Source organism: Coregonus lavaretus, assembly GCF_964263955.1.
Source record: "Coregonus lavaretus genome assembly, chromosome: 8".
NCBI lineage: Eukaryota > Metazoa > Chordata > Actinopteri > Salmoniformes > Salmonidae > Coregonus > Coregonus lavaretus.
Window position 1 is genome coordinate 59,162,397 of NC_139995.1, and position 15,718 is coordinate 59,178,114.

General features: G+C 45.6%; 1 protein-coding gene across 1 annotated transcript in view; it reads right to left on the reverse strand.

Annotated features, from left to right (window-relative positions):
• iars1 (isoleucyl-tRNA synthetase 1) overlaps positions 1-15,718 on the reverse strand; it is a 128,127-nt gene that overhangs the window by 43,836 nt on the left and 68,573 nt on the right. The window contains exons 19-22 of the mRNA XM_084167701.1: positions 12,774-12,894; positions 8,906-8,997; positions 7,917-7,994; positions 6,165-6,286 (exon numbers count right to left, since the gene is read on the reverse strand). Of these exons, the coding sequence (XP_084023827.1) occupies positions 6,165-6,286; positions 7,917-7,994; positions 8,906-8,997; positions 12,774-12,894 (413 nt within the window). The remainder of the gene's footprint in view (positions 1-6,164; positions 6,287-7,916; positions 7,995-8,905; positions 8,998-12,773; positions 12,895-15,718) is intronic.

A 15,718-nucleotide genomic window follows, 5' to 3' on the forward strand; every position in this document is an offset into this window, starting at 1 on the left:
ACAAACATTGTAAATACCACCTATATTTATGTTTATTGATCTTCCCCTACTATTTGCAAGTTATTAAAACACAGTACATAGCTGATATTATAACATTTGAAACGTCTATCATTTTGAAACCTTTCTGACCTTTAACTTTTGTTTATTTCACTTGCTTTGGCAATGTAAATATGTTTCCCATGCCAATCAAGCCCCTTCGAATTGAAATTAAATTGAGAGAGAGAGAGAGAGAGCGAGAGAGCGAGAGCGCAAGAGAGAGAGAGAGAAAGAGAGAGAAAGAGAGAGAGAAAGAGAGAGAGCGAGAGAGAGCGAGAGCGAGAGCGAGCGAGAGCGAGCGAGAGAGAGAGAGCGCGAGAGTGCGAGAGAGAGCAACAAGGCAGGAGGAGGGGACAGATATCCAATCACTTAATGGGTTTATAGCGGACGGACAGACCTCCTGACTGGAGATCACCTCTACAGGATGTCTCTCGTCTTGGACAGGAACAGGAAGGAGCACTTAACAAGGCTGCCCTCTGCAGCCTGGATAGTAATATGTGGGCTGGGACAGTACATGAATAGTGAAGACCGGCGAGGGAGAGGTGTGTGTGTGTACTTCAGAGAGAGGAGGAGAACACACAGCTTGAAGGGCCCTGTGGAGGAGAATACTAACCCATTTACAGCACAGTACTGGACATCTTCCTCAATAAAGTAGCTATCAGCAAAGTCAAGTACAAGTGTTGGTTCAGGAAAGTTTTTGTTGTTGTTGTTGTTGCTGTAAAGCATAACAGCATTAAAGCAATGGTCTGCTGTTTCAGAGACAGACTAAAGGGTATAGCTACTCAATCATACCACTAACAACAACGGTGTGTGTGTGTGTGTGTGTGTGTGTGTGTGTGTGTGTGTGTGTGTGTGTGTGTGTGTGACCTGCCTGCATGTCTAAATCAAGTCCAGGGTTTGATCATGTCTGCTGAGTTGTACAGACACGGATGCAGCTCAAGGTGTACAGTCGTGGTCAAACGTTTTGAGAATGACACAAGTATTGGTCTTCACAAAGTTTGCTGCTTCAGTGTTTTTAGATATTTTTGTCAGATGTTACTATGGTATACTGAAGTATAATTACAAGCATTCCATAAGTCTTTTATTGACAATTACATTAAGTTTATGCATAGAGTCAATATTTGCAGCGTTGACCCTTCTTTTTCAAGACCTCTGCAATCCGCCCTGGCATGCTGTCAATTAACTTCTGGGCCACATCCTGACTGATGGCAGCCCATTCTTGCATAATCAATGCTTGGAGTTTGTCAGAATTTGTGGGTTTTTGTTTGTCCACCCACCTCTTGAGGATTGACCACAAATTCTCAATGGGATTAAGGTCTGGGGAGTTTCCTGGCCATGGACCCAAAATGTCGATGTTTTGTTCCCCGAAGCCACTTAGTTATCACTTTTGCCTTATGGCAAGGTGCTCCATCATGCTGGAAAAGGCATTGTTCGTCACCAAACTGTTCTTGGATGGTTGGGAGAAGTTGCTCTCAGAGGATGTGTTGGTACCATTCTTTATTCATGGCTGTGTTCTTAAGGAAAATTGTGAGTGAGCCCACTCCCTTGGCTGAGAAGCAACCCCACACATGAATGGTCTCAGGATGCTTTACTGTTGGCATGACACAGGACTGATGGTAGCGCTCACCTCGTCTTCTCCGGACAAACTTTTTTCCGGATGTCGCAAACAATCGGAAAGGGGATTCATCAGAGAAAATGACTTTACCCCAGTCCTCAGCAGTCCAATCCCTGTACCTTTTGCAGAATATCAGTCTGTCCCTGATGTTTTTCCTGGAGAGAAGTGGTTTCCTCGCTGCCCTTCTTGACATCAGGCCATCCTCCAAAAGTCTTCGCCTCACTGTGCGTGCAGATGCACTCACACCTTCCTGCTGCCATTCCTGAGCAAGCTCTGCACTGGTGGTGCCCCGATCACGCAGCTGAATCAACTTTAGGAGACGGTCCTGGCGCTTGCTGGACTTTCTTGGGCACCCTGAAGCCTTCTTCACAACAATTGAACCTCTCTCTTTGAAGTTCTTGATGATCCGATAAATGGTTGATTTAGGTGCAATCTTACTAGCAGCAATATCCTTGCCTGTGAAGCCCTTTTTGTGCAAAGCAATGAGGACGGCACGTGTTTCCTTGCAGGTAACCATGGTTAACAGTGGAAGAACAATGAGTTCAAGCACCACCCTCCTTTTAAAGCTTCCAGTCTGTTATTCTAACTCAATCAGCAAGACCGAGTGGTCTCCAGCCTTGTCCTCGTCAACAACCTGTGTTAACGAGAGAATCACTGACATGATGTCAGCTGGTCCTTTTGTGGCAGGGCTGAAGTGCAGTGGAAATGTTTTTGGGGCATTCAGTTAATTTTTACTGAGGCAGCAGACTTTGTGAAAATTAATGTGTGTCATTCTCAAAACTTTTGACCACGACTGTATACACAGATACAAACAGTATAGTATAATTGACGTGTTTCAACATAGATAAGTTGGTTCAAAACAAATACTCCTATCATTGCGCATATGTAGAGAATATTATTTGGGATTCACTTTCATCATAACACAAACACACATCACCTCTTGTTTCTGACAAAGAGGTTCTAAGAATGGTCCAAACATTTCAAATACAAAATAAATATCATTTTAAGAGGATTCGTTCTCTTAAATATTTGATGAGAGAAGATTGGAAAAACATATTTCCATACATCAACTTCATTTTCTTAAAAGGACAAAGCATTTGTATTAATTAAGAAATCCTTTTAGTTGAAAGACTTTGTGCTGTCCTTATTCTCTGCTACTAATTTGACGTGAGACACTTTCAGATTCATTGAGGAGCAAGTCGGTCTTCAAAATGGCCCCCTCTTCCCTATATAGCGCACTACTACCCACAGGCATCTTTTCAAAGCAGTGCACTACATAGGGAATAGGGTGCCATTTGGGACAAACACGAAGACTAGAAAGGAGAATTAGAACAAGAATGACAGGTAGCTAGGCAACACGGAATAACATGTCGACAGACAAGAGGAACGGGAGAAAACATTGAAGACAGTCCAGACTTCCCCAAGAAACGTTAAGACTATTCTCCAGGAACTGTAAAGTAAGTTGGATTCTGCCGTGGAGTGAATGATGAGAAGAGAGGGGGTTGGCTACTTGAGCTAAGTGAATGATGAGAAGGAGAGGGGGTTGGCTACTTGAGCTAGTGAATGATGAGAAGAGAGGGGGTTGGCTACTTGAGCTAGTGAATGAAGAGAAGAGAGGGGGTTGGCTACGTGAGCTAGTGAATTCTGAGAAGAGAGGGGGTTGGCTACTTGAGCTAGTGAATGATGAGAAGAGAGGGGGTTGGCTACTTGAGCTAGTGAATGATGAGAAGAGAGGGGGTTGGCTACTTGAGCTAGTGAATGATGAGAAGAGAGGGGGTTGGCTACTTGAGCTAGTGAATGATGAAAAGAGAGGGGGTTGGCTACTTGAGCTAGTGAATGATGAGAAGAGAGGGGGTTGGCTACTTGAGCTAGTGAATGAAGAGAAGAGAGGGGGTTGGCTACTTGAGCTAGTGAATGATGAGAAGAGAGGGGGTTGGCTACTTGAGCTCGTGAATGATGAGAAGAGAGGGGGTTGGCTACTTGAGCTCGTGAATGATGAGAAGAGAGGGGGTTGGCTACTTGAGCTAGTGAATGATGAGAAGAGAGGGGGTTGGCTACTTGAGCTAAGTGAATGATGAGAAGAGAGGGGGTTGGCTACTTGAGCTAGTGAATGATGAGAAGAGAGGGGGTTGGCTACTTGAGCTAGTGAATGATGAGAAGAGAGGGGGTTGGCTACTTGAGCTAAGTGAATGATGAGAAGAGAGGGGGTTGGCTACTTGAGCTAGTGAATGATGAGAAGAGAGGGGGTTGGCTACTTGAGCTCGTGAATGATGAGAAGAGAGGGGGTTGGCTACTTGAGCTAGTGAATGATGAGAAGGAGAGGGGGTTGGCTACTTGAGCTAGTGAATGATGAGAAGAGAGGGGGTTGGCTACTTGAGCTAGTGAATGATGAGAAGAGAGGGGGTTGGCTACTTGAGCTAGTGAATGATGAGAAGAGAGGGGGTTGGCTACTTGAGCTAGTGAATGATGAGAAGAGAGGGGGTTGGCTACTTGAGCTAGGGAATGAAGAGAAGAGAGGGGGTTGGCTACTTGAGCTAGTGAATGATGAGAAGAGAGGGGGTTGGCTACTTGAGCTCGTGAATGATGAGAAGAGAGGGGGTTGTCTACTTGAGCTCGTGAATGATGAGAAGAGAGGGGGTTGGCTACTTGAGCTAGTGAATGATGAGAAGAGAGGGGGTTGGCTACTTGAGCTAAGTGAATGATGAGAAGAGAGGGGGTTGGCTACTTGAGCTAGTGAATGATGAGAAGAGAGGGGGTTGGCTACTTGAGCTAGTGAATGATGAGAAGAGAGGGGGTTGGCTACTTGAGCTAAGTGAATGATGAGAAGAGAGGGGGTTGGCTACTTGAGCTAGTGAATGATGAGAAGAGAGGGGGTTGGCTACTTGAGCTCGTGAATGATGAGAAGAGAGGGGGTTGGCTACTTGAGCTAGTGAATGATGAGAAGGAGAGGGGGTTGGCTACTTGAGCTAGTGAATGATGAGAAGAGAGGGGGTTGGCTACTTGAGCTAGTGAATGATGAGAAGAGAGGGGGTTGGCTACTTGAGCTAGTGAATGATGAAAAGAGAGGGGGTTGGCTACTTGAGCTAGTGAATGATGAGAAGAGAGGGGGTTGGCTACTTGAGCTAGTGAATGATGAGAAGAGAGGGGGTTGGCTACTTGAGCTAGTGAATGATGATAAGAGAGGGGGTGGCTACTTGAGCTAGTGAATGATGAGAAGAGAGGGGGTTGGCTACTTGAGCTAAGTGAATGATGAGAAGAGAGGGGGTTGGCTACTTGAGCTAGTGAATGATGTAGTTCATGGTCCTTCAAGACAAATTCAATGATTGATTGACTGACTGATTGATTACCCGACTAGAGGCAGCAGTAGCAGCAGTGGATGATTAATTAATTGATTAACCCCTACCTGACTAGAGGCAGGATGAGGTAGTGTATGATTGATCGACTGATTAATTACCTGGCTAGAGGCAGCATGAGGTAGTGTATGATTGATCGACTGATTGATTACCTGACTAGTGGCAGCATGAGGTAGTGTATGATTGATTGACTGATTGATTGATTACCTGACTAGAGGCAGCATGAGGTAGTGTATGATTGATAGACTGATTGATTACCTGACTAGTGGCAGCATGAGGTAGTGTATGATTTATAGACTGATTGATTGATTACCTGACTAGAGGCAGGATGAGGTAGCGTATGATTGATTGACTGATTGATTACCTGACTAGAGGCAGGATGAGGTAGCGTATGATTGATTGACTGATTGATTACCTGACTAGTGGCAGCATGAGGTAGTGTATGATTGATTGACTGATTGATTGAATACCTGACTAGAGGCAGCATGAGGTAGTGTATGATTGATAGACTGATTGATTACCTGATTAGTGGCAGCATGAGGTAGCGTACGATTGATCGACAGATTGATTGATTACCTGACTAGTGGCAGCATGAGGTAGCGTACGATTGATAGACTGATTGATTGATTACCTGACTAGTGGCAGCATGAGGTAGCGTACGATTGATAGACTGATTGTTGATTACCTGATTAGTGGCAGCATGAGGTAGCGTACGATTGATCGACAGATTGATTGATTACCTGACTAGTGGCAGCATGAGGTAGTGTATGATTGATCGACTGATTGATTGATTACCTGACTAGTGGCAGCATGAGGTAGCGTACGATTGATAGACTGATTGATTGATTACCTGACTAGTGGCAGCATGAGGTAGTGTATGATTGATCGACAGATTGATTGATTACCTGACTAGTGGCAGCATGAGGTAGTGTATGATTGATTAACTGATTGATTGATTACCTGACTAGTGGCAGCATGAGGTAGTGTATGATTGATCGACTGATTGACTGATTACCTGACTAGTGGCAGCATGAGGTAGTGTATGATTGATCGACTGATTGATTGATTACCTGACTAGTGGCAGCATGAGGTAGTGTATGATTGATAGACTGATTGATTACCTGACTAGTGGCAGCATGAGGTAGTGTATGATTGATTACCTGACTAGTGGCAGCATGAGGTAGTGTATGCTGCTGGAGTCCTTCTCCTCAACAGAGGCAGGGTCAATCAGGTGACGCAGGTTCTGGTACATCATCTCCGTAATAAAGGGGGTGAAGGGAGCCTAGAAGGAAGGAGAGAGAGCAGTTAGAGAAAGACAATGATACTATAATGCTTTACTAGTGGGGAGGAGGACAGAAAAGTAGACTACAACTATCTTACCATTCCAACTCAGGGAGACATTGTCCTCATGCAAAGACACCTGCGTTGTGAACTAATGCAGTTTAAGTAAAAATGATCATCTGCAGCGCAGATCTGTTCTAACTTTTCTTTAACAATTTCTGCGAGGAGGAACTTTAGTTTAACCAGAGATTGAGTTACCTTGCGTGATAAGAGGTACCGCACAGCATCGCGGCGGTCTAAGGAACAGCATCGCGGCGGTCTAAGGAACAGCATCGCGGCGGTCTAAGGAACAGCATCGCGGCGGTCTAAGGAACAGCATCGCGGCGGTCTAAGGAACAGCATCGCGGCGGTCTAAGGAACAGCATCGCGGCGGTCTAAGGAACAGCATCGCAGCGGTCTAAGGAACAGCATCGCAGCGGTCTAAGGAACAGCATCGCAGCGGTCTAAGGAACAGCATCGCAGCGGTCTAAGGAACAGCATCGCAGCGGTCTAAGGAACAGCATCGCAGCGGTCTAAGGAACAGCATCGCAGCGGTCTAAGGAACAGCATCGCAGCGGTCTAAGGAACAGCATCGCAGCGGTCTAAGGAACAGCATCGCAGCGGTCTAAGGAACAGCATCGCGGCGGTCTAAGGAACAGCATCGCGGCGGTCTAAGGAACAGCATCGCGGCGGTCTAAGGAACAGCATCGCGGCGGTCTAAGGAACAGCATCGCGGCGGTCTAAGGAACAGCATCGCGGCGGTCTAAGGAACAGCATCGCAGCGGCTGCTGCTACTACTACTACTACTGCTGCTACTACTGTGGTCCTCTGTAGCTCAGCTGGTAGAGCACGGCGCTTGTAACGCCAAGGTAGTGGGTTCGATCCCCGGGACCACCCATACACAAAAAAAAATTTATGCATGCATGACTGTAAGTCGCTTTGGATAAAAGCGTCTGCTAAATGGCATATTATTATTATTATTACTACTACTACCACTACTACCACTACTACTACTACTACTACTACTACTACTACTACTACTACTACTACTACTGCTGTTACTGCTGTTACTTCTTCTACGAACCCCAGGCTGTGTCAATACCGGCCGTGACATAGGGCGGCGCACAATTGGCCCAGCGTCTTCCGGGTTAGGGGAGGGTTTGGCCGGGGGGGCTTTACTTGGCTCATCGCGCTCTAGCGACTCCTTGTGGCGGGCCGGGCGCCTGCAGGCTGACACATTGGTGCAGCTGGCTTCCCGGGTTAAGTGAGCAGGTGTTAAGAAGCGAGGTTTGGCGGGTCATGTTTCGGAGGACTCTCCCGAGCCCGTTGGGGTGTTGAAGCGATGAGACAAGATCGTAATCATGAAATTGGGGAGAAAAAGTGGGGAAAGATTACAACAAAAACGAAGAAAAATAAATAAGAATGCGCCGGTGCATTCCTTCCAAGCGCAGCTGTTTTGGTGAAGAGAAAATGTGGCCCTCAATACACTATTTTCAATGGAAGCAGATGTCATTGAGCAGAACAGAGTTCAGCCAGGTTAAACATCATGCACTTTACACATACACACACACAAACAGTGCTGTGTCACTCACCATCAGTCTGCACATGGAGAACAGAACACTGAAGAGATTCTCCAGAGCCCACAGACAGTCCTCTGTTCCACTCTCTCCCTGTAGGGTTACGATACACAGTTACAATCATCATCTTCCTCCTCCTCCTCCTCGTCCTCCTCCTCCAGGCAGCAGCTACTACTGCCATATTCAAACTGGCCACACGCACCTACCATTCAACACACCCTAACATGCTCCATCCATTCACTACACACCCTAACATGCTCCATCCATTCACTACACACCCTAACATGCTCCATCCATTCACTACACACCCTAACATGCTCCATCCATTCACTACACACCCTAACATGCTCCATCCATTCACTACACACCCTAACATGCTCCATCCATTCACTACACACCCTAACATGCTCCATCCATTCACTACACACCCTAACATGCTCCATCCATTCACTACACACCCTAACATGCTCCATCCATTCACTACACACCCTAACATGCTCCATCCATTCACTACACACCCTAACATGCTCCATCCATTCACTACACACCCTAACATGCTCCATCCATTCACTACACACCCTAACATGCTCCATCCATTCACTACACACCCTAACATGCTCCATCCATTCACTACACACCCTAACATGCTCCATCCATTCACTACACACCCTAAACATGTTCCATCCATTCACTACACACCCTAACATGCTCCATCCATTCACTACACACCCTAACATGCTCCATCCATTCACTACACACCCTAACATGCTCCATCCATTCACTACACACCCTAACATGCTCCATCCATTCACTACACACCCTAAACATGTTTTCTGTGCCACCATGTCACAACAGATCTTTACCCAGACAGTCCCCTGGTGACCATCTCACTTCAATTCACATTCCTTCACTCAGTATAGCATTAGTCAACAGAGAAACAGTGTTATAGCGGTTACTGTATCTTTAACACATTTGACTGCATCAGTGTTTGAGGGTGAACTCACCTTGAGACGTCTGCGGTTCGTCCTCACGTACCAGTTGGTGAGCATGTCCACAAACTTCACAAGCTTTGGCACCACCGTGTACAGCCTGTACGCTGCAAGGAGACACTCTGATTACAACTCACGTCTGGAGGAGAAGGAGTGGCCGGAAAGGTTGTCTCTATAATGACAGACCCATAACAGTACCAGAGACTTGTGTAGTGAACTGGGAGGGGGGTCATGTGGTCAGCATTGACGCATTGAAAGAATGATGTATTCAACATGCAGTGTTGTCTATTTGTGGTCCTCTGTAGCTCAGCTGGTAGAGCACGGCGCTTGTAACGCCAGGGTAGTGGGTTCGATCCCCGGGACCACCCATACGTAAAAAAGTAATAATGTATGCACGCATGACTGTAAGTCGCTTTGGATAAAAGCGTCTGCTAAATGGCATATTATTATTATTATTATTATTATTATTATTATTATTGTGTTTTATCCTCCTGTTATATCAAAGACCTATGTTGTTGTTGTGTACCCATCACGTTGGTGTGTTTGTCTGCCCAGTAATAATTGCCCCTTGGATATAAATATTGACTGAATTGAATTTTATTTAATTGGTTTCATTAAAACTGAAGGTAACAGTAAGTATCTCATTTTAAAAAGCCTTTCGGTGGATATCTGAAGAGGGGCAGTGGTTACTCATCGTACATCTCAGCCTTGAAGAACTGGATGAGAGACTGTGTGTGTGTGTGTGTGTGTGTGTGTGTGTGTGTGTTTACACGTGTGTGTGTGTGTGTGTGTGTGTGTACACGTGTGTGTGTGTGTGTCAAATAAAATAAAATTGCATTTGTCACATGCTTCGTAAACAACAGGTGAAAACTAACAGTGAAATGCTGACTGACGGGCCCTTCCCAACAATGCAGAGAGAAAATTAGATCTTAGTCTTGTATTGACGCTTTGCCTGTTTAATGTCTCGCCAGAGGTCGTAGCGGGATTTCTTATAAGCGTACGGATTAGTGTCCCGCTCCTTGAAAGCGGCAGCTCTAGCCTTTAGCTCAGTGCGGATGTTGCCTGTAATCCATGGCTTCTGGTTGGGATATGTACGCACGGTCACTGTGGGGATGACATCGTCGATGCACTTATTAATAATCCGGTGACTTGATGTGGTAAAACTCCTCAATGTAATCAGATGAACCCCGGAACATATTCCAGTCCGTGCTAGCTAACAGTCCTGTAGATTAGCGTGAGTACAGTCCTGTAGATTAGCGTGAGTACAGTCCTGTAGATTAGCGCGAGTACAGTCCTGTAGATTAGCGCGAGTACAGTCCTGTAGATTAGCGTGAGTACAGTCCTGTAGATTAGCGTGAGTACAGTCCTGTAGATTAGCGTGAGTACAGTCCTGTAGATTAGCGTGAGTACAGTCCTGTAGATTAGCGTGAGTACAGTCCTGTAGATTAGCGCGAGTACAGTCCTGTAGATTAGCGCGAGTACAGTCCTGTAGATTAGCGTGAGTACAGTCCTGTAGATTAGTGCGAGTACAGTCCTGTAGATTAGCGCGAGTACAGTCCTGTAGATTAGCGTGAGTACAGTCCTGTAGATTAGCGTGAGTACAGTCCTGTAGATTAGCGTGAGTACAGTCCTGTAGATTAGCGCGGGTACAGTCCTGTAGATTAGCGTGAGTACAGTCCTGTAGATTAGCGTGAGTACAGTCCTGTAGATCAGCGCGAGTACAGTCCTGTAGATTAGCGCGAGTACAGTCCTGTAGATTAGCGCGAGTACAGTCCTGTAGATTAGCGCGAGTACAGTCCTGTAGATTAGCGCGAGTACAGTCCTGTAGATTAGCGCGAGTACAGTCCTGTAGATTAGCGCGAGTACAGTCCTGTAGATTAGCGCGAGTACAGTCCTGTAGATTAGTGCGAGTACAGTCCTGTAGATTAGCGCGAGTACAGTCCTGTAGATTAGCGCGAGTACAGTCCTGTAGATTAGTGCGAGTACAGTCCTGTAGATTAGCGCGAGTACAGTCCTGTAGATTAGCGCGAGTACAGTCCTGTAGATTAGCGCGAGTACAGTCCTGTAGATTAGCGCGAGTACAGTCCTGTAGATTAGCGCGAGTACAGTCCTGTAGATTAGCGCGAGTACAGTCCTGTAGATTAGCGCGAGTACAGTCCTGTAGATTAGCGCGAGTACAGTCCTGTAGATTAGCGCGAGTACAGTCCTGTAGATTAGCGTGAGTACAGTCCTGTAGATTAGCGCGAGTACAGTCCTGTAGATTAGCGCGAGTACAGTCCTGTAGATTAGCGTGAGTACAGTCCTGTAGATTAGTGTGAGTGTGTTGTTATTGTACCCACCATCCAGCTCAGCCTTGAAGAACTGGATGTGAGACTTGGTGAATGACTGGATCCACCAGGGGTGAAACATTTTACCAAATCCACGGTTCGGTACGTATTGCGGTTTTGGGGTCACGGTTCTGTTTGACCTCGGTACAGCTGGAAAATGAAATGCCGATACTTACTGTAGTTCATTTCTGTTTTGGCAAAATATATTAAACCAACCCAGGAATAGATCATGAGCCATATAATGTAGGGCTTTACAACATTAGTTAATAATTCAGTTTTTTCCCCAAATTTCGTTTCTCCGTTTAGTTTTTCCAGGTTTCAGATTATTCCCAGTTTTTCATAATTTTTTGCTCTGAAAATCACACACATGCAAAATCAAATAATTCTGGCAGGTATGCACTGACTACTTTGTAGTTAGGCAATTGACAAATAATATTTTCAAGAGTCATTTTATCCACAGTAACCTGTAAAATGGTATAGCTAATAAGCACCCAGCTATCGAAATGGATAATGTGTTTCTAAATTCTCCTAAACTGCCTCTCAGTAAATCTGTCACAGCAAGTTCTAGTCCTCTCTTCTGCTCACATCATCAGTCTAGGGACTGAAAACAGACAACAAAGGCTGTCATGAGGTAATGTTTTTAGAAAAAAATTGCATATGCACCTTAAATCTTTAATAACATAAAATATATTTTTTATATACACATGACAGACGATAGATATTTGTAAAATGGAAGAGACCATGTAGAAATGCGCTGTAAGAAGATTTTTTTGTATTAATTGTATTTTAAAATAAAATATTATCCTTGGACACAAAAAAATAACACATCGCGTCAATTTCCCAGTTAACCTTAAAATCAAGGTTTTTGGGAAAGCCTTTCCATCTACCAGAAGAAGGTTATCATTAGCATCATCGCTAACGGCTACACAAAGTGGTAGGCGCACACAAACCGGAGCATTCCCGCGCCAATGCCTCTTCACGGGGGGCATTCCCGTGCCATTGCCTCTTCACGGGGGGCATTCCCGTGCCATTGCCTCTTCACGGGGGGCATTCCCGCGCCATTGCCTCTTCACGGGGGGGCATTCCCGTGCCATTGCCTCTTCACGGGGGGGCATTCCCGCGCCATTGCCTCTTCACGGGGGGGGCATTCCCGCGCCATTGCCTCTTCACGGGGGAGCATTCCCGCGCCATTGCCTCTTCACGGGGGGGCATTCCCGCGCCATTGCCTCTTCACGGGGGGGCATTCCCGTGCCATTGCCTCTTCACGGGAGCACGATGATGGAGGAATCCTCCAATTAAGAGTATAATTTTTATTACAACATGTGCATTAGGCTCTAATAGCCTGAAACATTTTCTCAGCTCAGATTTCCTCAAGAGGCATACAGCCTAGCCTAGCCTAGCCTATAGGATTGCATTTGTTTGTGTAGGTATTCATTCGGGTTCACAGTGCGGACCGAACCGATGTCCCCGTATGAATGTGTACAGTTACACCCCTAGGATCCACTGTGTGTAGTAGTACGTGTGTGTGTGTGTGTGTGTGGCTTTGTGAAGCTCACCATCCATCTCAGCCTTGAAGAACTGGATGAGAGACTGGGTGAAGGACTGGATCCACTTGTCCATGATGTTGTCACTGCACTTGGCTGTGCCCTCGTTGTATAGGAAGGTGATGCCGTCCTCCTGAAGGGCAAAGGTCACAGGGCAAAAAGGTCAGACAGAGAACCGGACACAGAGAAAGAGAGAGAAAGAGAGCGCAAGCGAAAGAGAAAGTTAGAGTTTAATGGCTGTGATAGGAGAAAACTGAGGATGGATCAACATTGTAGTTACTCCACAATACAAACCTACAGTGCATTCGGAAAGTATTCAGACCCCTTGACTTTTTCCACATTTTGTTACGTTACAGCCTTATTCTAAAATGGATTAAATGAAAAATAAAAAAAACTCATCAATCTACACACAATACTCCATAATGACAAAGCGAAAACAGGTTTTTAGAAATGTTTGCAAATGTATTAAAAATAAAAAACTGAAATACCTTATTTACCTAAGTATTCAGACCCTTTGCTATGAGACTCGAAATTGAGCTCAGGTGCATCCTGTTTCCATTGATCATCCTTGAGATGTTTCTACAACTTGATTGGAGTCCACCTGTGGTAAATTCAATTGATTGGACATGATTTGGAAAGGCACACACCTGTCTATATAAGGTCGCACAGTTGACAGTGCATGTCAGAGCAAAAACGAAGACATGAGGTCAAAGGAATTGTACGTAGAGCTCCGAGACAGGACTGTGTCGAGGCACAGATCTGGGGAAGGGTAAAAAAAACATTTCTGCAGCATTGAAGGTCCCCAAGAACACAATGGCCTCTGTCATTCTTAAATGGAAGTTTGGAACCACCAAGACTCTTCCTAGAGCAAACTGAGCAATCGGGGGAGAAGGGCCTTGGTCAGGGAGGTGACCAAGAACCCAATGGTCACTCTGACAGAGCACCAGAGTTCCTGTGGAGATGGGAGAACCTTCCAGAAGGACAACCATCTCTGCAGCACACCACATTCAGGCCTTTATGGTAGAGTGGCCAGACGGAAGCCACTCCTCAGTAAAAGGCACATGACAGCCCGCTTGGAGTTTGCCAAAAGTCACCTAAGGACTCTCAGACCATGAGAAACAAGATTCTCTGGTCTGATGAAACAAAGATTGAACCCTTTGGCCTGGCACCATCCCTACGGTGAAGCATGGTGGTGGCAGCATCATGCTGTGGGGATGTTTTTCAGCGGCAGGGACTGGGAGACTAGTCAGGATCGAGGGAAAGATGAACGGAGCAAAGTACAGAGAGATCCTTGATGAAAACCTGCTCCAGAGCGCTCAGGACCACAGACTGGGGCGAAGGTTCATCTTCAAACGACCCTAAGCACACAGCCAAGACAACGCAGGAGTGGCTACGGTACAAGTCTCTGAATGTCCTTGAGTGGCCCAGCCAGAGCCTGGAATTGAACACGATCGAACATCTCTGGAGAGACCTGAAAATAGCTGTGCAGTGACGCTTCCCATCCAACCTGACAGAGCTTGAGAGGATCTGCAGGGAAGAATGGGAGAAACTCCCCAAATACAGGTGTGCCAAGCTTGTAGCGTCATACCCAAGGAGACTTGAGGCTGTAATCACTGCCAAAAGGTGCTTCAACAAAGTACTGAGTAAATTGTCTGAATACTTATGTAAATGTGATATTTCAGTTGTTTATTTTTAATTAATTCGCCACAATTTCTAAAAACCTGTTTTTGCTTTGTCATTATGGGGTGTTGAGTAGATTGATTTAATCAATTTTACAATAAGGCTGTAACGTAACAAAATGTGGAAAAAGTCAAGAGGACTGAATACTTTCTGAATGCACTGTAAGTGACTGAGTGAAAAGAAGGAAGACTCTACAGCAAACATGCATCCTGTTTGCAATAAGGCACTAAAGTAAAACTGCAAAAAATGTGGCAAAGAAATTAACTTTATGTCCTGAATACAAAGTGTTATGTTTGCGGTAATCCACTTCATATTTTCAAGCATGGTGGTGGCTGCATCATGTTATGGTTATGCTTGTCATCGGCAAGGATTAGGGAGTTTCCCCAAACATGCTCAATGGGTGACATGTCTGGTGAGTATGCAGGCCATGGAAGAACTGGGACATTTTTAGCTTCCAGGAATTGTGTACAGATCCTTGCGTCATGAGGCTGTGCATTATCATGCTGAAACATGAGGTGATGGTGGCGGATGAATGGCACGACAATGGGCTTCAGGATCTAGTCACGGTATCTCTGTGCATTCAAATTGCCATTGATGAAATGCAATTGTTTTTGTTGTCCATAGCCACCATGGGACACTCTGTTCACAACGTTGACATCAGCAAACCACTCGCCCACACACGCTTGTCTGCCATCTGCCCGGTACAGTTGAAACCGTGATTCATCCGTGAAGAGCACACTTCTCCAGCGTGCCAGTGTCCATCGAAGTTGAGCATTTAACCCACTGAAGTCGGTTACGACGCAGAACTGAAGTCAGGTCAAGACCCTGGTGAGGACGACGAGCTTCCCTGAGACGGTCTCAGACGATCCCGCAGGTGAAGAAGCAGGATGTAGAGGTCCTGGGCTGGTTACACGTGGTTTGCGGTTGTGAGGCCTGTTGGACGTACTGCCAAATTCTCTAAAACGACGTCGGAGGTGACTTATGGTAGAGAAATTAACATTAGAGCTCTGGTGGCCATTCTTGCTGTCAGCATACCAATTGCACGCTCCTTCAAAACATTGTGGCATTGTGTTGTGTGACAAAACTGTACATATTGAGATAAATAAAGGTTTTTGAGTGTATGGAACATTTCTGGGATATTTTATTTCAGCACATGAAACATGGGACCAACACTTTACATGTTGCGTTTATATTTTTGTTCGGTCTACTTGCTCTACTCAGACAATCATAAATACTTCAAGTCACATATCAAAAGAGGTCTATTTCAAATACCATAT